Source organism: Paramacrobiotus metropolitanus, unplaced genomic scaffold (genome assembly GCF_019649055.1).
Source record: "Paramacrobiotus metropolitanus isolate TYO unplaced genomic scaffold, Prichtersi_v1.0 Parri_scaffold0000066, whole genome shotgun sequence".
Classification (NCBI taxonomy): domain Eukaryota; kingdom Metazoa; phylum Tardigrada; class Eutardigrada; order Parachela; family Macrobiotidae; genus Paramacrobiotus; species Paramacrobiotus metropolitanus.
In genome coordinates, this window is record NW_026570286.1 from 92,622 (window position 1) to 120,249 (window position 27,628).

The 27,628-nt window shown below is 43.9% G+C and overlaps 6 protein-coding genes across 7 annotated transcripts; all 6 read left to right on the forward strand.

The window, feature by feature from the left end:
• The first annotated feature begins 172 nt into the window (after positions 1 to 172).
• Positions 173 to 2,771, forward strand: LOC129594188 (uridylate-specific endoribonuclease B-like). The gene is given in 8 exon segments (XM_055490792.1): positions 173 to 660; positions 1,055 to 1,163; positions 1,262 to 1,348; positions 1,455 to 1,654; positions 1,722 to 1,815; positions 1,981 to 2,000; positions 2,003 to 2,118; positions 2,353 to 2,771. Coding segments are annotated over 8 exon segments (993 nt in total). The 5' UTR covers positions 173 to 530; the 3' UTR covers positions 2,590 to 2,771.
• An 855-nt stretch (positions 2,772 to 3,626) lies between these two features.
• Positions 3,627 to 6,370, forward strand: LOC129594184 (mucin-2-like). Its single transcript, XM_055490787.1, has 2 exons — positions 3,627 to 4,186; positions 4,722 to 6,370. Exons 1-2 carry the CDS (start codon positions 3,979 to 3,981, stop codon positions 6,356 to 6,358), a joined length of 1,845 nt encoding a protein of 614 aa, XP_055346762.1. The 5' UTR covers positions 3,627 to 3,978; the 3' UTR covers positions 6,359 to 6,370.
• Positions 6,371 to 6,561: 191 nt separating this feature from the next.
• LOC129594140 (calphotin-like) lies at positions 6,562 to 10,121 on the forward strand. The gene is made up of 8 exons (XM_055490725.1): positions 6,562 to 6,658; positions 6,738 to 8,009; positions 8,209 to 8,618; positions 8,776 to 8,973; positions 9,029 to 9,033; positions 9,298 to 9,440; positions 9,614 to 9,852; positions 9,928 to 10,121. The coding sequence occupies exons 1-8, from the start codon at positions 6,562 to 6,564 to the stop codon at positions 9,982 to 9,984; spliced, it is 2,421 nt and encodes an 806-aa protein (XP_055346700.1). The 3' UTR covers positions 9,985 to 10,121.
• Positions 10,122 to 10,607: 486 nt separating this feature from the next.
• LOC129594185 (uncharacterized) lies at positions 10,608 to 17,030 on the forward strand. 2 transcript variants are annotated; one of them, XM_055490790.1, is made up of 6 exons: positions 10,608 to 11,014; positions 12,309 to 12,854; positions 13,582 to 13,717; positions 13,835 to 13,987; positions 14,608 to 14,761; positions 16,248 to 17,030. In XM_055490790.1, exons 2-6 carry the CDS (start codon positions 12,536 to 12,538, stop codon positions 16,857 to 16,859), a joined length of 1,374 nt encoding a protein of 457 aa, XP_055346765.1. In that variant the 5' UTR covers positions 10,608 to 11,014; positions 12,309 to 12,535; the 3' UTR covers positions 16,860 to 17,030. The 2 variants fall into 2 exon arrangements, with proteins under 2 accessions (XP_055346765.1, XP_055346763.1); XM_055490788.1 differs by lacking the exon at positions 10,608 to 11,014 and having other exon boundaries at positions 12,202 to 12,854.
• A 586-nt stretch (positions 17,031 to 17,616) lies between these two features.
• LOC129594153 (telomerase reverse transcriptase-like) lies at positions 17,617 to 22,515 on the forward strand. The gene is made up of 5 exons (XM_055490737.1): positions 17,617 to 18,300; positions 18,907 to 19,600; positions 19,787 to 20,326; positions 21,183 to 21,502; positions 21,575 to 22,515. The coding sequence occupies exons 1-5, from the start codon at positions 17,811 to 17,813 to the stop codon at positions 22,216 to 22,218; spliced, it is 2,688 nt and encodes an 895-aa protein (XP_055346712.1). The 5' UTR covers positions 17,617 to 17,810; the 3' UTR covers positions 22,219 to 22,515.
• A 683-nt stretch (positions 22,516 to 23,198) lies between these two features.
• On the forward strand, positions 23,199 to 27,621 carry LOC129594155 (ralBP1-associated Eps domain-containing protein 2-like). Its single transcript, XM_055490740.1, has 10 exons — positions 23,199 to 23,862; positions 24,595 to 24,874; positions 24,941 to 25,129; positions 25,222 to 25,285; positions 25,351 to 25,558; positions 25,631 to 25,702; positions 25,987 to 26,379; positions 26,456 to 26,581; positions 26,662 to 26,789; positions 26,994 to 27,621. Exons 1-10 carry the CDS (start codon positions 23,524 to 23,526, stop codon positions 27,157 to 27,159), a joined length of 1,965 nt encoding a protein of 654 aa, XP_055346715.1. The 5' UTR covers positions 23,199 to 23,523; the 3' UTR covers positions 27,160 to 27,621.
• The last annotated feature ends 7 nt before the right edge of the window (positions 27,622 to 27,628 follow it).

The following is a 27,628-nucleotide window of genomic DNA, read 5'->3' on the forward strand; positions in this document are numbered from 1 at the left end:
TAGCGATAACACCGATTAACAGGGACCCCAGAGTTTTACGTGCATGTTGCAATAAGATCTGCGCGCTGTATTGAAGGTGCTCGTTGTGTCGTACAATGCAGTGATTGAGATAGTGATTGAGAATAGTGAATGTCAGAATGAAAATTCTTTGGTGCACATTTTACGCAAGTCTCGATATGCTCGTAACAACTGTAGCAGTGTGGCGTGGACATTCCCACCTCGAACAGCAAACCTGTTCCGGTGCCGGCGTATGTTACTACGGGTCGGCGCTCGTAGGTTTATTTCGTATTTTATTGCAGCAGCATGCTCAGTTGTACGCTCAAAATTGAATCACTTTCACCACTTTAATGTAGCGAAATTTTATTTACTCTTTTTGTGGTACCGTTTGCTGCAAACTGCTAATGATCAACCAGGATTGTTGGCATTTTGAGGTATCTGAATAACCGTAATAACTCTTAAGTTATTAACGTTTACTGAATATTGTTACTGGTGGATATTTGCCTCACGCCGTAAATCTACCCATAGTAGACATGATCACAATAAACTGTACGCCATACACACTGAAAAGTTTTATCCGGAATGTGTGCTTCCTACTGTTAGCAATCGGGAGTATCTGTTACTTCTTCCAAAGTGCCGATGGAGGATCCGCGTTATCTCGTGGTGAATATTTGTACATTTTTTACAGTGTGATCTAAAAATATTGGGATCGATTAATTATGTTGTACAAGTCTGTAGCTAGCTAGAGCCGCTTATTCCGTAGAATCAAACAACGAAATCTCGCATCCAGTTTTACCATCCTTCTAGACATGTGTTTTACATTCCTGTTGCAATATTAATTACCGATTTACGAAAACGTGTGACTGCTAAACGGTAACCTAAATTAATCATATTGTTCACCTTGAGCTCGCGTACATAGGCGTATTGGAGAATACAAGTCTCACAACAAATAAGTAAAGTTGGTATTCGAAATTACTGCGTCCATATCTGATTTACTAATATTGATATTAAGTGTATTGTTAAGTTTACAATAGCATCAAGTGTATTTAAATCACAGCAACAGGTGGTTCCCAGCAGCGCTCCCAAGGATCCGGCTCCAATTCATGGCGCGGAAGCAATTCGGGAAAGAAACCAGCACCCGTGGACCCTGATTTAATACAATTAAGGTAAAATACTCGCAGTGTACTTTTGACACACTGTACAGTACTCCGATTATACCCTAGTTTTGATTCGGGAAGGGATAATCTTCCGATTATTTTCACAGCGAAGATCTTTACCGACTGGACCAGTCGAATGATGCCGCCCGGGAGAATGTGCACTGGGCAGTTAACACACGCAGTCGCACTGGCAAGTAGGTAAATGAATGTTTCCTGACATCTATAAAGTGGTCTATATCATAAGCATTTTTTATATTTGGCAATGCCTCTTATGTGTTGCCGATTAAATAATGTTGTTAGGCTGTTTACGAAAATGAATGAAACGGTGTTCAATGTGCCGGTCTATGCGAAATTAATCGCTCTATTTGACAACTACGAAACAACCATGGGACGCGCGGAAGTGGTGACCGCCAAGGAGCGGGCGGAACAATCCGACTTTCTGGATGAAGTACTGCGCAGTGCAGTAATGAGGAAAGCCTGGGATTTTCTTATTAGCCGCAGTACGTTATCGCGTACCTTCACTGAAAAAGACACCATAAAAATTGATAATGATGCTTTCGTGAGCAGGACTGGTACCCACGTCCAAAGCGGATTTTAAAAATTTCCTGAATCAAATATGGTTTACCGTGTACAAACGCCGCGGACAGCCGGACACTTCCGGGTAAACTGGATTTGTATTGTAATAATTTTTACTTACTGTATGTACGTCTAAAATGTTTTAGCTTACATCATAGGAAAACATTATGTAATTGGGATAACTATGATTTTCCTGGCTTTTTAATCGGGTGCAAACTTTGATCAGGAGAATCTTATTTTTGTAATACAGGTTTGAGCATATTTTTGTCGGGAGATCGATGGAAACGGTGTGGATGCTCCAGTAAGCGGGTTTCACAACTGGGTCCGGTATTACTTGGAAGAAAAAGCCGGACGAGCGGTGTACCGGCGATGGAAAGGGCAAACCGAGGTAATTATACAAAAAAAATATTTCGGTTTCGAAATTATGCAACCATTATATACAGTATGTTGTGTTATACGCTATGGGCTTGGCTTTGTTTTGGATGGTTTGGACAAAAAGAGCAATTTTGTAGTCTGTAAAAAGGCAGATACAAGATAATATTATGCGTGTGATCTGTTTTTATAGTTTTCTATTAAAATATGTTGTGCATATGGTAATTACTACTGATATTTTTTGTTATAGCCTGATGTGTTTGGATTGGAATTTACATGGAATGGACACATGAAAATCAAGAGTACAATTGCCATCGGGGAAAGTCCATCCATGTCGTTGGCCATGATGACGGTGTGTTTTCTGGCGGTACCCAATGGCGACTGTCAGCTGCGCATGGGCGGCACTCCTGTATCGGCGATAACGCATCGCTGGGATACGCGTGACCCCAAGGTGTTCTATGTAGCTTCCGCATACTATGATAATTAATTTCCAGTATATAAGGACGGGTTAAAATTGTTGAGGTTTTTGTGGACTGAGCGACAATGTAATATCGCCGGTTGCTTCCAAAAGCGTCTACTTAAAGTGCAGTTTTATCGTTATTTTTCCTTTCGCTGTGCTCAAGAGTTGCAAAATCTGTTGATGAAAGCGTATTAAATTTGTTAAGATGATCCGAATTTGGCATGCTGAGAAACTTTAAAATGTTTTGAACCATGGAGATCCTTTGGTCAAGGCGAGCGAAGACGGCAACGGAACTGCATGTCGGCTTATTAGGCGATGCAGAAACCGAAATAACTATACTTCTACAGTATAAAGTGTGAAACTGCAGATTGATGTACGTAGGAGCAAATCGATGTACAGTTGTACAGTATATAGATAGTGCGTACCAGCACAATACATACAAGCAAACAGTGTTACAGTGCAGATATTAATTTTAATTATAGCTTTCGTCAAATTTTCATTATTTTCTATAATATAAATAGATACTGCAGAGTGCAGCTATTATAAGCGCTTATAGTTTTGATTACCATTCTGATCCGAGTATTTCGTAATTGTATTGTAATAATTACCGTATAAATTATTAATAATTACTGTTTATAATGATTACCGTATGAGCAATAATTATGTATGTCGTTTATTCTGACACCTTTATTCTGATTACGTCTACAGTACAGCATAACGAACACGGCATATTTGTACAGTATGACATATGCATATGTGCGACAGTTCTTATACCGTATGGAATATGATATTGTTGAAAACGTAATAATTTTGTTATGATAGTCAAAATATTGCGGTTCATTGTCGCACTTGTTCCGTCTCTATAAGCATAAGCTGTTACCGGTTGATAAAGAGCCAGCTAATTTAACGTACGTATGAAAACCGGATAGGATTTCGCTTAACACAGTCTGACCGAGTTGGACAAAAATTTGCATAATATCAAACTCATCAAAAAAAGCTATGACTCGCTCTAACGGGGAAGCCGGGTGGCCACTTTGCACTTGTCTTTGCTGCACTTCTTTGCGGCACTTGGAACTTTTGTCGCATGATACTTCATATCTCGGGACAATATGTTTCAACAGGATTTTGACACCACTTTAGCGCGAATAAGGAGAAAATTTGCCGATACTTTTGTTTCCATGATCTGTGCATTTTTCGTGTACATCTGGAGTGGCATTATGCAAATGGTTATTAATAATTGCTATTATTACAATGGTCCTATATGCACAGTGGCACAATTATACGCTGCACTTAACAACGAATCGTAAAATTGTTTTCTTCTTTGGATGTAAATTTAAATTTTTTTGTTACAGTTATTTTATGAATTTTGACTCTTTGTTGTGATTGTATTCCGAGTACACATATTACTGCAATATCATGGGAAATACGGGAATACATAGAAATCATGGGAATTTGTTATCGTTTGGACAAAGTCGGCACCGTTTATGTTGGATATATTTTGAATTTTTTTGTATTGCCTTTTTATTAATGATAAGTGCACCTCGGATATATGCCCAAGATACGGTTACCGAAAGCGACCTCCCGACGACCTTTGCCGAATCTACTATTGAAGCATCAGAATCAGGTAACCGTACAGATACAGTCTCTCTGCCACTCTCTCATGTACAGTAGTTCAGCTTTTGAGAAGGAACGTGTTAACATGTTTGCTATAATTGTCTTATAATGGAAATATGTCTTGTTAGGAATTATAGAATAATTATCATATCTTTTTAGGATTTGATATTCTGCTTGTACAGATTTAACATAGGTACTACAGCACGTATATACAGGCGGTACGTACAGCAACACATAACGGCATAACACAAGACATTTGTATAAATCAATTTTAAAGCGCATTAATTTTTACAGTAAGACACAGTTGTTTGTTTCTGATTTTCGACCGTATTCAATGTTGGTACTCGTAAAAAAATTGTCGAGGTATTTTGCGTAAGTTTTTTCATTCTTGTACCGCTACCGACGAGTGACGACTGACTTCTCATATATGCATCTCGAATGGTTAATTGATTGCTGCTCGATTTTGCCCATCCGAAAAGGCGACAGGGCAGCAACATCTTTTTTTCCAGAGATATTAATGGGTTTTACTGTTCTGTCGTTTTTAGAAATAGTTTTGCAGCAGAGACAAGCAGCAATTAACGCCAGCGATAGCAAAATACCTATAGCAACCACGAAAGCGGGGTCAATCGAGATCGTTGTTAACAACACCGCTCCTCCCGGTGCGGCTGGCACAACCTCCCCTGCCAGTACCAGCGGCACTTCTGCAACGACAGTCTCCGGAGTTACCACGGGTTCCGCCGGTACTACCGTATCCGGAGTCACCACCACCGTTGCGACCACCGCCTCCGGTGCATCTGGAATTACTACGGCGTCTGGCGTCACAACTACCGCCACCACTGTTTCCGGCGCAGCTGGAGTAACCACCGCATCTAGCGCTACCACTGTTTCCGGTCCTACCACCAGCGGGACTGCTACCACTGCATCGGGTGCGACCACCGTATCCGGAGTGACCTCAAGTACGACAGCCGGTGGGTTGTCTGCATCGGTTAGTACCACTGCTGCGGGTGCTGCAACCACCTCGGGGGCGGGGGCAACTACCGTTGCTTCCGTTGCAACGCCCACTGCCGGCGCTGGAGTTACCGCTATTGCTGGAGGGGTCACCACAGTTTCTGGGGCCACTGTATTGCCAAATGGCATTACTGCCTGGCGACCTAGCGCTGCTAGTTCAGCTTCCAGCGTTGCTACCAGCGGAGGTACAACTATAGGCAGCGTGACCGGCGCTACCACCGCACCAGGAGCAGCCGTTACCAGTAGTAACGCCGTGACTGCCGGCACAACGTCGGGCAGTAGCGGAATAAACTCAGTGACGACCGCACCTACAACCCGCCCGGGAAACGTTGGGATTTCTGGAGGGTCACCAACGACTGCTCCCGGTGTACCGGCATTTACCACCGTAGCCACAACTACAAGACCGACAGTTCCAGGTGGTAACCCTAATCAGCTTCCCACAACGGCGTCACCTTTGAACACCAATCTATCGAGCCAGTCTCCACAAGGGACAACCCAGAGATTCACTTTACCGCCAACAGGAATCCAATCGACGAATCCGGTAGCGGCGGGACAGCAGAACAATCAACCATCATCCGGCATGCAGTTCCAGCCAACAAATACCATGCCCACCAATCAACTTCCGACCGGAGCACAGACGACTAATCCGCCGTCTGGAAATCAGCCAGGTGTAACAGGAAGTCCAGGGAATAACCAAATTCCGGCTGGATCAGCCAATCAAGTTCCAGGGAATCAGCCAAATGTGCCCTTTAACAATAATCCCATCACCACTATGCCGACCAACCAATTTCCTTCGGGAACGCAGCCCAATAACCAACCGTTCTCTGGAAACCAGCCAGGTAACAGCGCTTCTACCGGAAGTCCAGGGAATAATCAGGTCCCGACGGGAACCAATCAGAATGCGGGAAACCAACCGAACGTGCCCTTTAATAACAATTCACCGAATACGTTTCCGAACAATCAGGTTCCATCACAGAACAATAACCAGGTTCCATCCGGAAATGTACCGGTCAACACGGTGCCGGCCAACCAGACGCCAGGAGGTACACAGCCTAATAACAATTTCCCAACCAATCAGAATCCAAACGGAAACCAACCCAACCAGTTTCCATCCGGTCAGCCATCTAATAATAATCTTCCAGGCAACCAGTTTCCATCCCAAGACACAGTTTAACAATAATTTTCCCACGAATCAGAATACTGGGAACCAGCCGAACAATCAAATAACCAACGCGCCAAATTTCTCGAATATTCCTCAAGGGCAGTTTCAGCAGGAGTCTACGCCCAACATCGGTAATATTAATCAACCGGCTCCGGGTGGTCAGCCACAAGGTCAATTCCCACCAAACGGCAGGCAACCCGGCCAATCCCGTCCCAATGGGACAGAGTGTGCCGTCGCAACCGTCGCAGCCATCGCAACCATCGCAGCCTTCGCAACCAACCGGAAATGGCAATCAGCCATCACCGATCGCGAGTGCGTTCACCCAGTTTCCCGGCCAAGAAATAACTACTCCAGTACCTGGCACATTTTCCACTTGGTTTGGACAGCATAGTGTTACGCAAGCTCCGCCTGCGGGCGTTTGTACCGGTGAACGGCGGAGGTCAGCCGCAAATCCAGCAGAACGGTGGTAACTTCGCCCCGGCTCCACCTAGTGTGGCCACGGTGCCGGTGTCCACATTCTTTACTACAATTATGCAGCTTCTTGGCGAAACCAGTACACCACTCCCATCGATGGCGCCGCAAATACCCGTTACCGGCGCCGGCGGGGGTGGGCAGGCCGAAGTAACCACACAAATGCCACTGGCTACAACAGCTACCACTGGCGCTGGTACAACAAGCACACGGCCGTCGATCAACATCGATATCAACATTAATTTAGGAGGGCCGACCAATGCCAGTGGTACCAATGTTAGTAACGCTTCGGTATCGGCACCACCTGGAAGTGGGGGCGCAGGGAATAATAACGTGCCGATTTCAGTTACCACCGCTCCTGCGCCACTAGCCACAACGCTTGCGCCGGCTTCAATGGCCACCACAATGCCTGCTGCATCGGCTACTCAACCAAATAACCCACAAATGCCACCATCATCCGGCGCCACCGGTGGTAATAGTGGAACCCAAGTGCTCTGTTTTTCCATTCCTAACGAATTAATTGCTCAACTGCTAGCTGCTGCTGCTAATCTGGGGGTGTCGTCAATAACCATGCCTAAGTCGGAACAGCCGGCGGTACCACCACGGGCAACCATCACACCGTCACCCACGCCGCCACCGCAGTTACCACCGCAAAACCCTCCGCCGGGTCCGGCAGTGAATTCGGAAGGCGGTAACGTGGGCAGCGAAACCGTGGTTAATGAAGAACTAATACCGATTGTTACCATCAACCCAGGGGCGGTGGCACCAGCCGCCACTCCGTTACCACACGCTCTCGTGACCAATCCACCTGTTTTGCTTCCCGCCACCACGGCCATGCCGCCGTCTTATTATGCCACCCTGGGACCGTACGGTGCTGGATCGTACGGTGTCTTCCCGGCTGTAGCGCAGGCTACCACCACCCAGATGGTCCCGGTAGCGCCAGCTGGTCCGGTGGTCCGCGTGGAAGGCGGTGTGGTGGCACCTTCTCCATCCAACGCCAATCCCTTTCCGGTTATGCAACCGCAACAATCCGAGACGGTTAATAATCCTGGAACTGTAGCCCCTGCGGTGACCGTTCCACCTGTTGCTGTTGTCACTACCATGGCTACTGTGCCGCCAGTGCGGGCCCAGGTCACACTAGCACCTGTATACCCAGCTCCAGCAGCAAATAATTATGCCAACGCAAACCAGGGTATGTATTAAACACTACTTTACGGTATAACACATACGTACGTCCCGTGACATTTATCTATGTTTATGGGCAGTCAGTGAATTTTTGTGCAAGCCGTATACACAACAGCTGCCATCCATATAAGGGAACCTCAAAATTAGTGACCTTTATCCATATACAAGCTCGCAGTATTTTTTATAGAAATTAATGTCTACCTTAGGTTATAATGGATATCCGTACGCAGTCAGACCGCCATCCGCTTATGCCGCAGCTCCACCCGCCGTTCCAGTACGACTAGCCGCGTCGTCCATATCCTTCCCGGCATACATTCCGTCACCGAATGGTAATGGCTACGTTCAGGCAATGGTGCAGCCAGTACCCTATTATACGTTCCCATCGGCGACACAGAACAGAATGGACAACAATATTGTTGCCTCCCGAGACGGCATGTCGCAATCTTTACTGCTAAATAATGCCAGCACCAGTGGGATGACCAATCGGGCGCTAGATGCAGTGCTTCCGTCTACTTCTACTGATGCAAATGAGTTCCTGCAGGCAATCTGCAACAATGCTGAATTTTGCCGGATGCCGCTACGCTTACCAATGATGGATTATTGCATATATTTACTGGTATGTTTAGTTAAAGGTGATTATTTTTACAGGTGGGTCATTAGAGTGCACGCACTACTGCTGCAAGTGCTGCGTAGTTATGGACCACTTAAGCACGTACTATTAACATATTATAAAAAAATATTTTATAAGAATTCTGTTCAGGGTTTTTATACAGTACAATAATCGACGTTTTTCTGTAGGCGATAAGGTACTCAAGATCAACCGGGTCGTGTCCGAGCCAAACGATGCCGCCAATATTAACGCTCAAGTTCAGCTACTTCATCAAGCCTGGCCAGGCATCAAAGAGGGAGATGTAACGGGAAGAATAACTGCAGCGGCAACGAGGGCTGACGGGACAACATTTCTTTTTTCGGTAAGCAAAAAAACCACTATTCTTGAAATGGGTCAATTTACCAATTCACCATTAGCGTTGGTATAAAGCGAGCAATTTTAAATAGAACGTTGGTATATTTGCTGCTTCGGTTTCTTATCGATCTTAAACAAAAAGGTTTTCGCTCCATGATTATTTATTAATTACTCATATAATCATACGTTTACACTCCTGATCAAACAATCTTAACCTACCTGCGAAGTATGTATTTACGTTTACCGGCTAAACAAACGGGTAACAGTAACAAAATTTAATTACTGTCCAGACTACCGATTTGCATGTAGTTGATTATTTTGTTGCTTACAGGATGGAAAATACTGGAAGTTTGACCAAAATTATCAGATGGCCAGTGACTCACCAAAACACCTCGATGCCGGATTTCCTGGGAGCAAAGCGGTTTGATACCGTTTACCATGACCCGCTTTCCGGCGACTTAAATTTTGTTGATGGTATAAAGAACTTCTAAATTTTTTAGTATAACTAAAGGTCTGCAAAAGGTTAATAGTAAGGCTCATTTGACCATGCGGTTGGTAAAAGCAGCGGAAAGGAAACCCAAGTGTCTTGGAGACGCCTACTGGAGCTGAGTGGTGAAGCAATTATCGTAATTATATTCGTATTACAGGAGGAACCTACTCAGCGTTCAATCATAAACGTTTCCCGCCGTTTCGCGGTCCATTTGATCTGCGGAGTAGCGAGAATGCTGACCAGCTGCCGGCTGGAGTGAAAATCGATGCCGCCTTTACCGAAGGCTCGGATGTGTATTTTATTATGGGCCGTCCCACTATGGTCTACCGGCTACGAGTAGCAGTCCGGCCGGCGTGGCCAGGACCACGATTACCGAATGTCGATACTTTAAGAAAGGTACACTGGAATTAGTACCCATTTACCAGATTTTACTGTATTCACAAATACCTTACTGCTTTCTGTTTGTTTCAGTTCGAACTTATTCCCCAATACCCTAAACCGTTCCGGTCAATATTACCATGTAGTTGATTTTTTTGTACGACACAGATTCTGTTGATTTTGGTTTGTATTTGATTGATGGGTTTGTTGATGCGGAAAACTTTCTAAATCGATGATTTCAACTAAATTCGGATGGTAAATAAAGATGGACACGAGACGTGAATTAAGCAGTAGTGCCCAGTTTGGCCGGTGAAATTACGGTAATCGTTAAACGCGATCCGGTATAGCTGCGAATATGTGCTGATTGCTGCAATTACGCAAAGGTCATTCCGCAGCGTTTACAGTATAATCGCATACACTTAACAACAATTACCTGTATGCAGCGTTTTCCGTTTCATATCATAATCGCATACAAAGAATACACACGCACATACATCGTCTGGAGCATATGTCCATATGTGAAGCTAAATCGCAAATAAGGAAAAATGGGACAATCGATTCGGCCGTTCGCCGGTATACTGTATATATATCCGCGGCGCGGGGTTGTAGTACAATCATCGGCTCAACAATTCCTCTGATGTGTAATTGTGCATTGATGCCTGGGCGAGTATATGCGGGCATAGTATATAATACAGTGCATGTGTCGGCATCTACGTAGCCGGTTGTGAACAATCGTATACAGCGACGCGGAGGGAAGAACTCTCATGGTGGGCTCAAGTTGGCCAAAGATCCGTACACACTGCACACTGGATGGGATAGACATATATGTATCTACATGCAGATTCCCATCGGTCCCATCCGATTTGGCCCGGCTACAAGAGGCCACTTATCCGCTAACTAGCCATTTCACTGTCCCCCTTTTCCCCAGTCGTCTCACGATGGCGCAGTGCTTTCTTTAACAATTATCACTCCATTGCGCACCACGCGTGCTTCAATTCGGTTATATAGCGTCGAACATCAACAGTAACCTTAAGTGTCGGCGGCGGTAGTATTGCGGGAACATTTCATCTGATCAACAACATTTTATGGTCAATGGTTATGACTTGTATGCGGCGCTCCCTGGGGAATTAATAGCCTGTTTTCATTTGCCCGGTGCATTAAAGGTGATGGAATCCGACAGGTAATATAAGTGCTGCATTTGCTTTTTATGAATACATCCTTAAATGTTTTTGGACGACGCACGTCGTGCATCGTTTGTAATATGACCAGTAAAAAAAACCCATCGATGCCGCCGCTGAGGCCACGCCCAGTCAATCGTCCAACTGGTGTGATAAAATAGATTAGCCTAATTGTCCCATAATGACGCCCGAACGCCGGCTGCTGTATGTTAGGGAATACGCTGACTAAATCCGACCGGCTCTAATACGCCGCTTTAGACAGGATATCCGTCGTCTTTGTTGGATGATCGCTGTTACACAGAAGCGGGATTGACGATATCCATCTGACTAACCGCTGACATGATGTAGGATTTTTGATGAAATTATGTTCGCTTACATGTATCGCAAGAACATTTCCCATTTATTGTGCATGTAGAAATATTACAAAATATGAACTAAATTTTAATTCTGAGAAAGCGTTTTGTTCAACTGATTTGTTTTATGATAAGTAGAAGGTCTCTCAAATCTGGAACGAAAATAAAGGAAAATCGATCGTGTATTATATGAGTAATAAGACCTGTAAACTGCGATTACGCAGTAACATTTTACGGGTGTAAAACAGTGCGATACTCGTATTTAATACGCCCCGCAAATGTTTACAGCCTTTGTCATCAAATTCTGTTCTTAGGACGCATTTCGTGCGGCATATCCACAATTATAACAATATCTGCCACATGCGTCGTGCGTATTAAATTTTGTACTTCGAAAAAAAGTCGTAATTAAATAACCTGGAGTAAAACTTTTAGCACTTAATAATATATGTTTATTATGTTGAATTTATAGCTTTAACCAAGCCCAATGTTTTCACGGAGCTGAATTGTGCCATTTTAGCATACATTTTTGCAGCCATTTGTCATTAATTACACCCCTTACTAAATGCGCGTATAATTTGCAAAATATCTGAAAAAATGTAACTTTCTGATTACTGAGTTGGATATAAAAGATGAAGTTATCGTTAATTCGCCTTTACGCAAGACTGATTATCTGATACCAGCGTGATTGATAATGTGCGATTGGTCCTTACCAGAAATGTCAACAACGCTTTCTTTTTCGATAACAATGCTATCAGAAAGACCCTGTTTGGTAGCATGTCAACACGAAATACAGTTTTGATGACTTAACGTGTAATATTTCTCTAAGATTAATGTAGCCACACGTACACATATAGATATTCATGGTAATTGATAATGCCGATTTAGCTGCTTAACTGCCTTAACATGCTTTTTGCTTGCGTGCAGTCTTTCCTCTGTTTTCCAGCCATATCCATTAGCATTTTGGCTTAATCCAACCGGAAGTGCTGAAGAACAGCAGCTTGACAATTCTCCGGCATTCCTTCCTGTTAGAAGGTTATATGCACAGTTGCATCTAACGATCTGTTGCGATAATCTGCCTAATGCACCAAAATCCCGGCACTGCATATATATACGAGTGCATCAGGTGTAATTGTGGGTTATAGCGTGGATGCTGCAACTGGATGAGCCAATATGCCGCTGGGCAAATCGCGAACCTGCTTACTGACAGCCGGCATTCTGGAGGTGCTATATGGATTAACATTTGTTTGCATGGGCGTGGCCTGCCAGTATCTGGCCGCCGCGGCCGGCACCGGCACGGAGAACGGTGTTAATAGTCAGGTGTTTGGCGGTGGTGCCGGGGCAGCCTCCTCCAGCCATCTGTCCAATATGCCCCATTGGCAGATCAATGAACTACTGGCGGATCAGTCCCCGCACACCGTGCAGGACCGGCAACCTGTTAGACGCGACAACTCCTTTGTTACTGCATCCACCACCCGGAAGGATGCTGCAGGCAGGTTACAGTTGTCTATTGTTTATACTAAAAATATTAATTTTTACTTTCTGTTACAACAGCATCAAACCGTGCTTGGAAAAAACTTTTGCTGCATATCGAGCAAGACAACAGTATAACAATGTCCTAATATTAACATCGAATGTTATGAAAGAATCGAGTGAATATAATGTACCTATCCATATTCGAAGCATGCCGAATTAAGGATAACAAATATTTGACTGGCAGTACTAGTGCAATGGACAGACTCGATGTTAATATTTTTGACAGCAGTGTTGTTTTCTAAATCATTTTTCTGGATATCTTTGTTGGTAAATCGGTAGGGTTATAACAATGATTTCAGAGCGCAATTTATGAAACTGTTTATTGTTTCAGTTTGCAACTTTGCACAGTATGAATCTGCTATTGTGTACATAATAAAACTTACATACATACTCATGTATAAAGACTAGAACTTTCAGATTTTGAAATTTGTGAAAGATAGAATATATATACTTGCATGTGGGCTGTATGCCGGAACGTACTGGAAGTAAACATTTGTGATCTGTGTCCAGTTTTTTGTCGTGCGGCATTTAACGAAATATCGTGCGTAATTTTATTAAAAAACGACCCAGAAGCAGCTACATTATACTATGGTGTCCGATGTATTTAATTTGTTACCCTAATCATTTAATTTGTTTAAAGATTGCATAATGTAAATAATTTAACATGGTCTGTATTTAAACAGAACCGGGAATTTGGCTGGCCATCTTATACACATTAACCGGCTTCCTGGCGATTATCGTCGGACAAGAAAGGGACCGCATTATCCCGCTGCTGCACACCGTCCTTGCCTTGATTTGCATTGCCTGGGCCCCACTCATGTCAGTACACTGTAGTTGTACTGCATCACAAACACAAACATAACCCCAAAATGCATTCCTTGTTGATTCAGCTCGATTATAATCCTTCATCTGATAATCCACAATTTCCAATTCTAGGTTCGAATTGTTGTACTTACTAATCCGGCCGTCCTCTATCTATGCCTACAGTTTCTTGTATGAGATGGATTTAATCACTTCGCAAAAGCACTGGGCGGCCTACATTGTGTCCATCTGCATAGTTGTTGCCGGATCAGCGCTGTATCTTTTTAGGTACCAGTACTTATGAGTATGAGATAATGCCATAACAGACAAATGTTTACAAATATTTTATTTTTATGATTTTTTTAGTAAGTAATCTATGTAAGTAAACGCTGTTTTAGCTCATGCACAATGCACATGCACTAATATTTTACTGTGCCTATTATCTCGCAATCCACATTATTCTACAAAGTATTATATGTATGCCGTAGAACGTTTGACGCTTACCGATTAGCTTATCCTTTTGGAAGTTGAATCGTAAATAACCTTTAAACAAGACGTGTTTATACTTTCCGTCTTCAGTAATATGCACTTCCATGATATCATTATAAATCATTTAATCTACTATAGCTTATCAAACAGAACGGAGAATCACAAAAATCTATGTACGTGTTAATGCAATGCTTAAGTTAAATTTATTTTTGTTATCTATAAAATTCTTTGTATGAAGTGTCTAATGAAGTTTGATTAATTGTCTAATGAAATGCAGTTCTTGTGAAATTAATCTATCCAGTCTTTTGCATTACCAAACGTAAAACTTGTCTTAATAAAGCACTCATGTTCCTAGAAATTTAATTTACCTGCAGATGTTGTATTGTTATAGATATGATTTTGTTTGTCAATGGTTACAGTGCGGCGTTAGCAGCTTATCAGTACGGCGTGCGCATTATTGAGCGCTCCAGCAGTCTGCCCGCTTCCGGATCCGGCCTAGTGCTGAATGCCAGTGCGACATCCACAAGCGCCACCGGAAACAAAGCTTCCTTGCGTTCAGCTGCTCATTCTCAGGTATCCCTTTCATCCCATTGAAACTTAAACGAGACCACTTAAAGCCAGCCATGCATACCGACGTAATTTAGCCGCGTGTAGCAGTCCGTTAACTTACCGATTCAGACAATTGCTTTTTGACCTATATACAATCTGACGCGATGTCTCTTCACTGATTTCTCAAATCCAATAACAGCATCTACATTTATTTTAAGTGCCAAGAACACTCTTATTTACAACGTTAATATGCATTTTCTTATGAATGAAACGTTTACGTCACTGCGGTAAAACACAATCTTACTGATTCTACGTATAAAATCTATATGTTCATAGAATCATAAGACATCATTAAAATTTGTAGCCCTTATTTTATAGTATGCCACGAAACCGAAATTAAATAGTAAACGTAAGAAAATTTGCGAAAGAATTTTATTTTTTGAACGCCGTTATATGTACCGCATACATACTAAGGATGGATACTTTTATGAGCGCATAGTAGAAGCATACCGCTGCGCTGCTGGCAGGAGAAAATCTACCGGAAATCGGTCTGACTGCTGCTGTGATGAAGAGGTACATAGATTCTGCCTAATGTTTGGCACATGGCAATTTTCATGAACAACGCTGCACTGGATAATAATGACGTAATGGGCAATGCTTGTCCAATTTATCAATGACTATCGAACTTCCGTGCAGCAGGATAACAGTGGTCTGTGTCCGTTAGATTGTAATGTGCGTAATACATATTACACCCGATGGAAATGTTTGCCTATACATGCCACTCAAGCACTCTTCCCGCCGCTCATACAATCATATCGATCTTTAACTATTTTATATTCTGCTTAACCTAAATTCCCCCCACCAAAATACGCACACAGCAACTCTATAATGGGACACAGGGAAAACGCTTGAATTGGTTACAATGGTGTGCGGCATGTCAAGAAGTATCGTATTGGACCGTGTTGAATAAGATTGAGTAGCCGCCAAGATATAGTCGCCGCTTCCGATGAAGGCCCCGACAGCGTACTTGTTCGCATAAGCCGGTATGAGACGTAGTTGCGAGTAGTGAATCTTCGTGTCGATAGATGGATGATAATCAAATAAAATATTATCGATATTTCTATGTAAGTAGTATTTGTAGTACAAATCGCTAAAGCGGTGTCTGTTTGGCTAACGATTTCTAATAGCCTCCATCTGTACCTGCAATTCTGTATTTTCTACTCGAGTATTTTTCTTAATTCCTGGAAATCCTCACAAACGTGCAGGTTTATTACCACTACTTACCGCTGTGCGCAGGTGTGTCCCGTCACGTATACTTCCGTTTGAACAATGGAAATCGTTCTAACTCTATGATATCGTGCAGTTATCTCAATAGAGCTTGTGACCTTTATATATGTGGTTGTAAAGCTGAACAGTTTTCTATTTCGAAGACTATATTCGTTAATTCAGTGTCTTCATGCACACAAGTTTTGCATATTAATCAGAGTTTGTCTTTTGCTGTTCTTTACAGTCTCAAAAACCGGAAGAACCAAAGCAAGTAACAACAGCGCCCGCCAATCCAACCAGCAGCGCCCCCACTGCTACACCCGCTCCCGACGACCGACCGCAATCCAAACCCAAACCGAAGCCTCTTCACCAGCTCACCCTGCCCCTGAACACCACCACCGACACCCTCCGTCCCGCCAGCACCGACCAACCGCCCTCACGTGACCGCACCGGTACCGAGGCGAAGTTCATCAAGCATTCCCGTACCGACCTGCCCATCACCGGCAACACCTACGAACAGGACAACGGTCCCCAGCACACCACATCCACCTCGATGACCCTACCGCATTCGCATGGGAAAAACCCCTCGGACGGCCGGCAGTATCACACACTGAACCGGGACGACCGCGGACAGCGTTCCGCGTACGATTATAATCGCAATGATTACCGTGAGCAGCGGGATTATTCGTCGCGGTCGTTCCGTGATTCCGGGAGGGAGCGCGAACATGCCGGACAGTGGAGGAGGGATAAAGGTCACGAGTACAGTAATTCCTTACGGAACAATCGCGGCGGTGGTGGAAAGGATGTATACGATTTTGGACCCTATTATGACGACTCTCAAGAGGCTGTTGTGTAAAGGTTTTCAATGACGAACGAATTACCATTTTTGTGTAGAATCACACTGCTAAATGTTCACAAACACATGAATGCATTTATGATTTTCAGTTTAAATTTTCATAATTTACGGATTTAGACGATACGAGTGATGTAAGATAACAGAGAACTAGCAATAAGAATTGATACTGTATCACCTTTACGTTCCGACATTTAACAAGACATGCAGATGTTCTTTAGTCTATACTTATTAGATCGATCAAGTAAAATCATATACTTCTTTTTGTTATTTTGTCTTAAGGAAATTAATGGTATGACTCAGGCCACGAAATTCGCACTCGTCCTCTGGTTTTTGAAACGTTGCCTCCCTGGCAGGGAGTTCCTACTGCGTATTCGGTAGTTAAGTACTTATCCCGACTTTCCTATCTATGACTTTCCCGTAGCCAAAGACTCAAATCCAAAATTTAGTGGACGTACATAACAGCTTCTTTGCTAGCACACTGCTGTGAAAAACAGTCTTGTGCGGACCATGTATCATTGTATCTACAGTAGTTTGATCGCATAATTTTGCCGAATTCCTACATTTGCATTTAAATAATGCTATTATTATTATTTATTTTTTAATGCTTATTGAAATTATTTCGAGAGTTTCAGGCTTTTAACGGCCACTTTAGGTAGCTTCCGGTTATAAGGCGGTCCGCGAAACTTCTATTGGCCGGTTGCTGCGTATTGCAATATACATAATACAACGCGCTCAACAAGTGAACAAACTTTTGTTCACTTGTACGGAACAGCCGCTCCAGCCTTTATTTTTCACTCTGCAGTCTGAAACTGGCGTAAAAGTTGCGACTTGCGAACTCCGGAACTCGCAGGATTGTTGGTCCTTATTACAGCTTGCGTCTCCATTCGTGATAACTGATAACATTCCCTTTATTCAATATTTTATTCCCGTTTGCCAATTAATTGTGAAACAATGGATATGGACGTTGAACAGCTGAGCAGCAGCTTGATAACAGACGACGAAGATACTCCGAAAAACCAGCGCACGATTCCGACGCAGCCCAATATCGACAAAAAGGACGGTGGAGAAAACCCAGAAAAGCGAAAGAATCCGCGACCTCCATGGGGTAATATCAACCATCCAGGACTGGCAACGGTATATCTGCCCCACAACCAGCTGGTCCATGAACCGCTGCGTCCTCTGCGTGTGCAGCTGCTTCCCAGCGAGGACCAGGCCAGCAAAGCCAGCGGGCCGTTTGGATGGAAGGGCTTGTTTGATGAGATCCAGCGTAAGCCGCAGCTGCAGCGGGAATTGAGCAGCATGATGGCCAAGATCATCCAGAGCGTTGACCGGACTCCTCCCTACAAGGTGCAAGCCAAATGGGCCCCCCTGCACTACATCGACGCCTGCTGGGACAATGGCCTCGTGCAGGAAGATCCGCAGGCAGCTGGACGGACAGTGGGTAAGTTTTTTTTTATTTTTGTACCATTCACAGCATCGCAAATCATTTGCATGTAAAACCTGGAGTGTTATGACTGCATGGCACCGGTAGTGCAGTTCCCTAGTTCATTTTCTTTACGGATATTGTTACTATTATTATTGTATCATTGTATGTAACGTTTTGGACTTTTGGGACAACTGTAACACGTACTCGGATAGAAGCTAAAAATCACAATACGGAACGCATTAACAAAATTGCAGTTTATCTTTCAAAATGAATTTTACAATCTGCGCTGTTACAGTGTTACTGTATTTTTATTCTGTTTCCATACTCGTAGTGATCTTTCCAACTTTTGGTGAATTTTATTGCATATTTCGCTTTGTTTTATTCATTGTCCCACCATGTTTCCAATGCTTTGCGGCGCCTTTGACGACAAAGGAGCCCCGAATACGTCGCCGGTGTTGTTTCTGCGCTGATCTGGGTCGGACAATTTTCTTTGTGAAACTGTTTTTTTAAAATTTAAAAAACCCTAAATTATTGTTAACATAACTTGGCCATTCTGCGCAGTGCGCATGTCTGCAATAGTGTCGCGGCACTGTCGGCTATTTTTAACTTGCTTTGTTGCAGACGAGTCGCTTGAATTTTCGGAGAACAAAACACCCCATAAGTCAAAAGCCGAAGAAGTTGGCAAAGAAGAAAACCCACAACCAGCGTCTGCAAGCTTCACTCTCGAGAAAGCCTTGCGTCGTGAAGCTGCGTTGCTAAAACAGTTCAGGGAATTCGTGAGAAGCAAGCCGCTGGACGACGTCAATGTCTACCGGCTTGCCACACCGACCAATGATGTGCGCGTATACGTACAGGCGTATCTGTACGAGGTTCTGCCGTATAAGAAGATTTTTGGCGGTAATTACAACTGGAAGATATTTTGCCGCGGCCTCCATGACTACCTGGCGGTCGGCCGCGGGGAATTTATTTCCGTGTTGCATGTGATCGCTGGGACGCGATTTAGCGATATCCCGTGGCTGAAACAGACGGATGCAGAGCGGAGTCAGTTGTTTTATGCGGGATTTATTTTCTGGGTTTATGATCGCCTGGTGAATCCGTTGGTCAATCGACTGTATTACGTGACGTTGACCAATTTCCGGAGGAATGAATATGTTTTTTATCGACGGGAGATTTGGGATGAGTTAGTGCGTGCGGCGGTGCGAGAAAGAATTGATAAGAATTTTTGGGTGAAACTAGACATGCCCAGTCAGCACAGTGACGAGGAGCTTTTCCTGATGCGCCGTTCGGCAGTTTATCGACCGCGATTTGTACCCAAGTAAAATACCATTATGTGATTATTTTTGAGACTTCTAAGGTTTTTGTGGTTAATTTGGTGTGTTGCCTAAAGTACGTATTTATTGTTAGTTTACCAATAGAAAAATAGTAAAATAAACGTTATTGGTAAGTCTACTCGTGCGACTTCTGCGGAACGGGTTTAATTTTATTTTTTTTATTTGCCCAGGCCAAATGGGATCCGACCTCTTATGGTGCTTGATTCGTCATTCCCACAACTAGCCGAAGACGAGACGAAATGTCTTGCGTTGAAAAAAGTGAAACTTGCAACCGACTGCTTGGCGGCGCGATATTTCGAGAAAGGCTTTGGTTGTCAGAGTGACAAAGACATCCAGGCTGTTTGGCAGAAATTTCGCGCTGAACGACTGCAAAAACAGGACACCCGGCCTCTGCTGTTCCTTGCTTTCGATATTTCACGGGCTTATGAGTCAGTGAACACCGGTGCAATAAAGACCTTCTTCGAACAATTGTATGATAAATGCGAGAAGGATGGAATAAAAGCCGTCGCGGTGTATGACTTGTTCCGTGCAAATGCTGCTGCGGGAGAAGAATACCGCAAATCGTCCCCGCGATTTCGTGTGGTTATTCAGGGAGAACCGGTTGATGACTGCTGTCGGGGTTTAAAGCCACAAATACTGCCACTGGAGAGAGTTTTAAGTTCTGTGTTCCACTATATGAAAATACCCATTTTTAAGTACAAGGGAAATTGGTAAGAATAAGCAGATTTTGTGGTCGTGTGATTACTGTGACGCTCTTAAATTTGCTAGTCTGAACTGCACTAACAGTTAAGGGATTTGGCCCGGTACATAGCACCAAATTCGTGTACATACATGGGAACTTTCGCTGTCGCGCACTCTCGAACATGTTTTTCCATTGCTTTAAGGTATTTTGTAGCCAAAAGATTTGTATAAATAGGCGTGAAATCCGTTTCTGCGCGCAACATCCGGTACGGGAGATATGGCTGTTGGAAAATTCCAAAAAGTTTAAATGCATTCAGGTGTACCAAAAGTCTCATTATGGACCGATCCCTTTCAAATTTTCCAGGTAAATGCGCATGATCATGAAGATCGTTCTTACAGCGATCCACTGTTCTAGCATGCTTTCCAAGTTTTAAAATGAATTTCAAAAATTTTAGAATTCATTTTAAAATTCGAAAAAAATCGTGCACGTCTGGATCCGTGTAAGAATGATCTTCATGGTTATGTGCATTTACGTGCAAAATTTGAAAGGGATTGGTCCATAATGAGACTTTTGGTACACCTGAATGCATTTAAACTTTTTGGAATTTTCTAACAGCCATAACTCCCGAACCGGATGTTGCGCGCAGAAACGGATTTCACGCCTGTGTACACAAACCATTTTCCTACACAATGTCAAAAAGCAACCGAAAAAAGTGTTTGGAAGTGCGCGTAAGCGAATATTCCCGTGTATGTACACGAATTTGGTGCTATGTACCGGGCCAAATCCCTTAAAGCATTGAAGAATTTTCTCCTGTTTTTCGTTAAAATGATTAATTTTATAACTTGATAAGTTTTTTGCATTATCTTTTGGGTTGATCTTTGCAGGTATGAGTTCAACCTCGGCGTTCCACAAGGCGCTCCCGCATCTGGTTGGCTGTTGAATCTGTATTTGAGTATTTTGGAAAGGGACATGGATTTCCACGTCCAGGAGGATGAGATGCTGGTGCGCTTCTTCGATGACATTTTGTTTATTACGCCTTATCCGGATCGTCTGAAGTTATTTGCGCGAGCGTACACTATCTTTTACAAAAAATACGGCCTTACGATAGCACCACGGAAAACGCACAGAAACATTCCGCTGCCGATATCTAACCATTCCAGTCTGGAAGCGTCAGCTCTGCTACATGGCGGAAATAACCATGAAGGTACGTACCGAACATTTTTTCCTGAAATTACAATTTATTTTGTGGATTAATTCTTCAGCTGTAATTTAATAGGTCAGACCACAATGTCGTGGTATGGTTGGCTGTTTGATTTGGCCGCTATGGGCATCAGCGTCGACATGGAACGTTTCGTGGCCGTGAATCTCAGTTACACCGTGCCGGTCTTGGAGACGTACTGCGATCGGGTCCACGAAACCATCGTGTCGTCAGTGCGGGGCAAATACTGTCCGATCATGCTGGACTTGGCCAGTTCCCCGCGAGCGTGCATCGTGCAGAACATTTATTATATGTTTCTGCTAGCGGGAATGCGGATGTTGGCCTATTGGAAACGCATGCGGCGAATTGCCCGCAGTCGGCGCCAAGTGGGCCTGCTGTTGGACAATGTGAGCACTGCGTTGATCAAGTCGATTTTGCGACAGTTGATGCCGCAGGAAGCGATGGGATTGCTCCTTGAGTTCCGAGTGGAGGGTCTGGCGTGGATTGCGTGGGCACAAGTGCTCGGAAGCGAAGTGAGTGGGAATGTGCTGTCGCGTCGCTGTAAGCGCGTGGTCCGGGAAGGTTGCGTTAAAAGAATGCGACAGATGAATCTGTACGATACATTAGACACGTGGGGGATTCGGGAATTGATGGGTGATCAGCCCCGAAAATGGCCGGAGGAGTTTGCCAGATTGGCCAGTATTTTGTTCAACAGGGAATGACTGCCCTGGTCGCTCAAGTTTTTTCTCGATCTGTTGTTTAGCTTCTGTGTAAATGACTGCTTGTTTAAGTGTTTTTAAGCGCACTAAGTATGTAGAATCAGGCATGAGCTGAATTGTTGGTTTGATTAGATTGAGCGTTTTTTATTTCTTCGAAACTGTTCTTTATGTAGCACCATAACATTACTGCACTTCTTGAACTTGCGCTTGTAAATTTTACTATCTTAGTTTTTTTTGTAATGATGGTTTGTGAAATGCATGTAGTAAATACATCCACATGTAGTAAATTGTGCTTCGTTGTGGGTTATACTCGTACAATCTGTACCGAATCGCGATCACATATGATCTGCCGGTCTTTGTAACAGCAGCAACTGCCAAAAGGTGATCACAATTACACTAACCAGTATTAAGTCTTATGTCCACGTATCAGTGAAGCATTTTGAAGTTTATAAAATATTATTCTGAGAAAGCCAGTAGGATTCATCGCAGGATCATTAAGGTATCACTTATCTACAATATATTTCACCGGAAATTGTACGATGTCTGCTGTGTTGTACTAAAGGTCCGCACTCCGCACCGTTACTCACAGTCGCAGATGACGTTTCTAGAATACGATATGTACACGGCATTTATTAAAATCCAGAAAAACATTGAATACGAGAAGAAGAAAACAATGCAGAACAGGAGAACCGGAAGTGGGTGCTGATTATAGCGAGATACCTCGAAATGTTGTCGGGATTAACGTTACCGACAGCACGGTGGTTGTAATGTCGACATGTTTCGCCTATTTTTCAGGCATACTGGCCCATAATAATTTATTGTACAGTACTTACATGCGGTGTTAAAAATGTACTGTGCAGTGTGCAGCCACTACAGTGCATTGTACATCGGTACATACATGTACATGGCACAGCAGTGATCGGTAGTATTCGGTACTGTATACACGAGACACGCAGCTTGTCACCTTGTGGGCCGAAGAATTTATTAAGAGACTCCAGACTTGCCACTGAGTCGCTGCAGCCTTGTTGCTTTTAAAACTTTGTCAAATCCATATTTACTGTTTACAGCTACTGATTTACATTTACAGTAATTATAATACTTAGATTGTTGTTTGCATTTTATAGCTGGATGTTATATCTCGTTTTGCAGCGGAATCATTTAATCGGGAATGGTTCTGTTACGCTGTTTGCGTTAACAGTGTAAACCTGTTTTTACGGTTAAATCCTACCGATCTCGTGATTCTTGATGATATCCAGGGGGTACTGAACCTCCAAGGTCCTGCTGGCGCTATCCATCGTTCCATCCACAATGTCCTCTTCGGGATCCGCGTCAGCCTCGCTGAATCTAACACCCCAGCTAAGCAGCGCAGCAGGCAGCAGCACAGCTTCACCTGGCTACAAACCGCCCGTCGCGGGACGCCAAATGGCTGCCATTCACAATGCCAATGGTTCCTTCCCCACCCAGCCTCTCATGGCGGCCGCTGCGGCACATAATGATCATCCTCATTATCCTGCCCCTGCATTGGGGCCAGTGGCAGCCAGCAGTGTGGAGCCCCGCGCCGCTGGCTCCGCATTCCCCATTTCCAGTGGAGCACAAGCGCCGTACGCGATGCCGTCGTCGCAGACACGCGTCACCTCGTCATCTGCGGTATGTTTTCCCACTTCACATCAGTTTTGCTAGAATATAAATTTGCACGGTAAATTTTCTAATTAATGGCGTTATTTTTTCCCCAAAAAGGTTTGAAGTTTGATTGGGAAAAAAATTCGCAGAGATTGAAAATATCAGCGGTTTTCTGTTTTTGCTATCGACGTTGGCATGTGCCTCCTTTTGATTTTTTGTGATTTTGGACTTGCTTTTTAGGAAAGCGAATTTCTATCAGAATCAATTTTTATAAAAGAAGGATAGTTTATTTTAGTGAGGACATAGTTTATTTTAATCTTGTTAAGAAACTTATGAACAGTTCAATAAACTGCGACAATATTCCGATATCAAAACAGTGGGCAGATTTTGTTGTGCTTTTTGTGACTGTTAGATCAGAATCATCAGCCAGGCTTACGTAATACACATGACTACTGCTTCCTGCAATTAGCGCACTTGTGTTTTACCGCTGGGACTCTTAACTTTGATCAGGACAGTCACACTAGACGGTTATCGGGCTGATTAAAACTCATTGACAATTTGTCATCCCTAAATTGCAACACCTTTGTTGCTCATAATTTACGCTGGCGATGCAATAGTGCACCGTGATCCCCCACTATCTTCGTTAAGTTGCGGCAGCTGCGAATGATAACAGATAATATTAATCCATAATATTAATAGTAAATCATTTTCTGTTTTTAATTTTTTATGTGTTCCGTTGAATTTTAATTCTCCTAACAGGTGCCGCATCCGGACGGCAGCTTCACATCATCCATAACGATGATCCCGTCGACCAGCGGGGTGGGACCGCACGACAAGGACAGCAGCAGCTTCCGCGGCACGGAGCCGGCTGTAATGGAAAGCAGCCAGGAGCATGCGGAGGAATCCGATGCGAAATCGCATAGTGATTCCGAGGAGTCATCGTCCGACGAAAAAGACTCAGAGGCCGACGAGCACGATGTGGGGGAGACGCAGTCGGCCATCTCCAAGGTGTCCAACAGGAGCTCGCCATCGGTCTTAAGTACGTTCGACCTCGGAGATTAGCGCTGGTGCGGGAAGCGATGATTATGGGGTATGCATGTTGCAGGCGCAACGATACACCAGTGGCCGGGTTATGAAGAGGAAAGTCATGGTTTACTGGATAATAATGAAGAAGTGTCGGAGGATTCGGAGAATGAGGATCCGGAAGATCCCTGGCGTATTCAGCCGGAGCAGCGGGCGTGGTATTTGAGTTTGTTTTTGCGATTGCAACCAGATGTGCGCGGATACGTCGAAGGTAATTATCGCTTTGGATAATTCGCTCTGGATACGATTTAAGTTTCAGTATGTTTTGGGATTTTTATTATTTATTTTTTGAATTTTGTGCAGGGAAAGATGCGCGCGTTTTCTTCGAAAATTCGCAGTTGCCTTTACAGGATTTAGGAGAGATTTGGTACGGGCATGCGTACGTTTTGTGACTGAATAATGAGCGTGTATAGAATTGCGTTTTCTTTACAGGAATATTAGTGATGTGGATCGCGATGGCCGCTTGACATTGTCGGAGTTCTGTTACGCCATGCATCTGAGCGTGGCTCGTCGTCATGGGATGAGTTTGCCGCCGCATCTGCCAGTGTCATTGCGAGCGTCGACCAAATTGGTGGTTAAGGCATCACAACAGTCGGCGCCCTCTTCCATTCCAGCTGGTGACAATTTGCACCAACCTGAGGTTCGTTGCTTTCTTCCGTTACCCACTTGTATTATTTGAAACTGAACGTCAGCGTCTTCGTTTAATTTCTAGTGGACCAAATTTAGTGAATCGCCCCGGAATCATAATCGTGGTCCAGTGCAGTTTCGAGCCTCGCTCGATACGGTAAGAACAAAAGCTTGTCTGGTGACATATTGCTACGACATTGCTACAGTACTTACTGAAACCGTTTGTTAGATTTTCGATTTCATTATTCTTTTTAAAGTTTAAATTAGACTTGATATTTTATTTCGTTCTGTTTTTGCTGTCTTTCATTCTTCTATAGCATTGCTGTGGAGAAGATATCTGTGAAATCTTGTACGAAATATTACGTAGTATCAGCTTGTTATTGATGTTGCTACTGTAGCTTTCCGTCAAGATTGTTAATTGCTTGCGCATTTGGTGTACAGGACAAAAATCTTCCCCATCCCGTGGCCGTGAAACCATCCCCACGATCGACTCTGACGACTTCCAATACGAAAGCCGCTGTTCGGGATGCACGTTCATTCTCTGCCGGCACCGTGGCCATGCCCAATAGTCTCAGCCTTATGGCGCCCACATCCGCCGCGAACAGCATCGTTACTAGTGGCACCGTGCAAGCCCAGCCGGCCGCCACTAACTCTGTTATCGCTCCTCCTCCGCCTCCACGTTCCTGGCATTCCCGCAGCGCTTCGCTGGATCTTCAAGGCCAGCCGCAGCCGAATTCGGCGGCGAAACATTCTCCCGGCGGACTGCTGCACCAAACATCCCTCGTCACGGGAGGCAATCCGCCGCCCCAGCTGCCTCCTCGAAGCTCGCCGATTGTGAGTAAACTTTTGCCTTAAAAGTTAAAAATGCTCTCTGTAGTTAAGGAATATTGAGAAAGATTGACCATTATAGTTGTCCCGACGGTTGGACAGTGCAACTAGTGAATCCGAAAACGAGTCCCGGCACCCTGCATCGCATGTCCCGCCGGTTGACGTAAAACCGGAAAAGCCTCCGCGAGTAATAAAAACGCCTGCAAAGGTATGCTAATTAGGAAAATTTAACGGGACACTTTTCTTTTCTGCTTGTGAGACAGCAGATTTACGCGAATTGTGTTATAGAATGTGTCCTTTGCACCTGCATGGAACGGAGCTAATTTGACACACGACAGCGTAAACATTGGTTTGGACTTCGCGGTCGCACCCAACTGGGAATTTGCCGCCGCAAATATTCCCACAGTTGCGGATGTGTAAGTCCTTATGTCACTTGCAAGTGGCAGCAGAATTAATTTTATATCAGTATTCATATAGCGCTGAGTTATTTGGTATTCGAAAGATTGTTAATGGTTAAGTTGTTGAGTGTACAGTTATATTTTTGCCGGAAAAAAAGTTTCGTAAGAAAAATATTTTTACTCTGAAAGTATGGTCTAATGATGCATTTTTTTGCTGCGTAGTGAGAGGATGTCCGGCGCGGAAGTTGTAGAACTGGTGCAGCGCATGAAGATAGCCATTGAAGGTTTAACCGCACAGAATGCTGACTTGCAGCACCAGTTAACCGATGTTGTACTAAAGAAGCGTACCGCGGAGGCCCAGTTAGCGGCTGACCGGAAACTCCAGTAGACTGCCAGTTTATCTGTTTACTGAACGCATCTATCTTTATCCCGTTGAGTTACATTGGCGGAGAAATGCATAGGCGTACAGGTGGAATGTGATCGGTTGTGAATAAGGCTCGCAATAGTGTTATGCCGTTGAGCGTTTTTAATTGTGTGAATTATTGGGTGGATGTTGGGCTGGCGTCGAGCTAATCCGTCGATGTGTTCTGTTAGAAGTCCGTTTTTTGTGTAGCGGGATGTGGTTGAGATGGTTTTGCAGGATTCGGCTGATCTAGAGTGCATCGAAGTTTCCTTTTCTTTCTCTTTTTCATTCTGTATCGGACTTACTAAGCTTTTGGCCAAGTGTACTTATGAAGCAGCTTTAAAATTAATGTTGTGTGAAATCGAGGTATTCGTATGATAACTCATCGAGCCGGCAGCTTTTCGTGCATGCTTGTGACGTTATGGCAAATAAAACATGTCAATTATGCATTTGA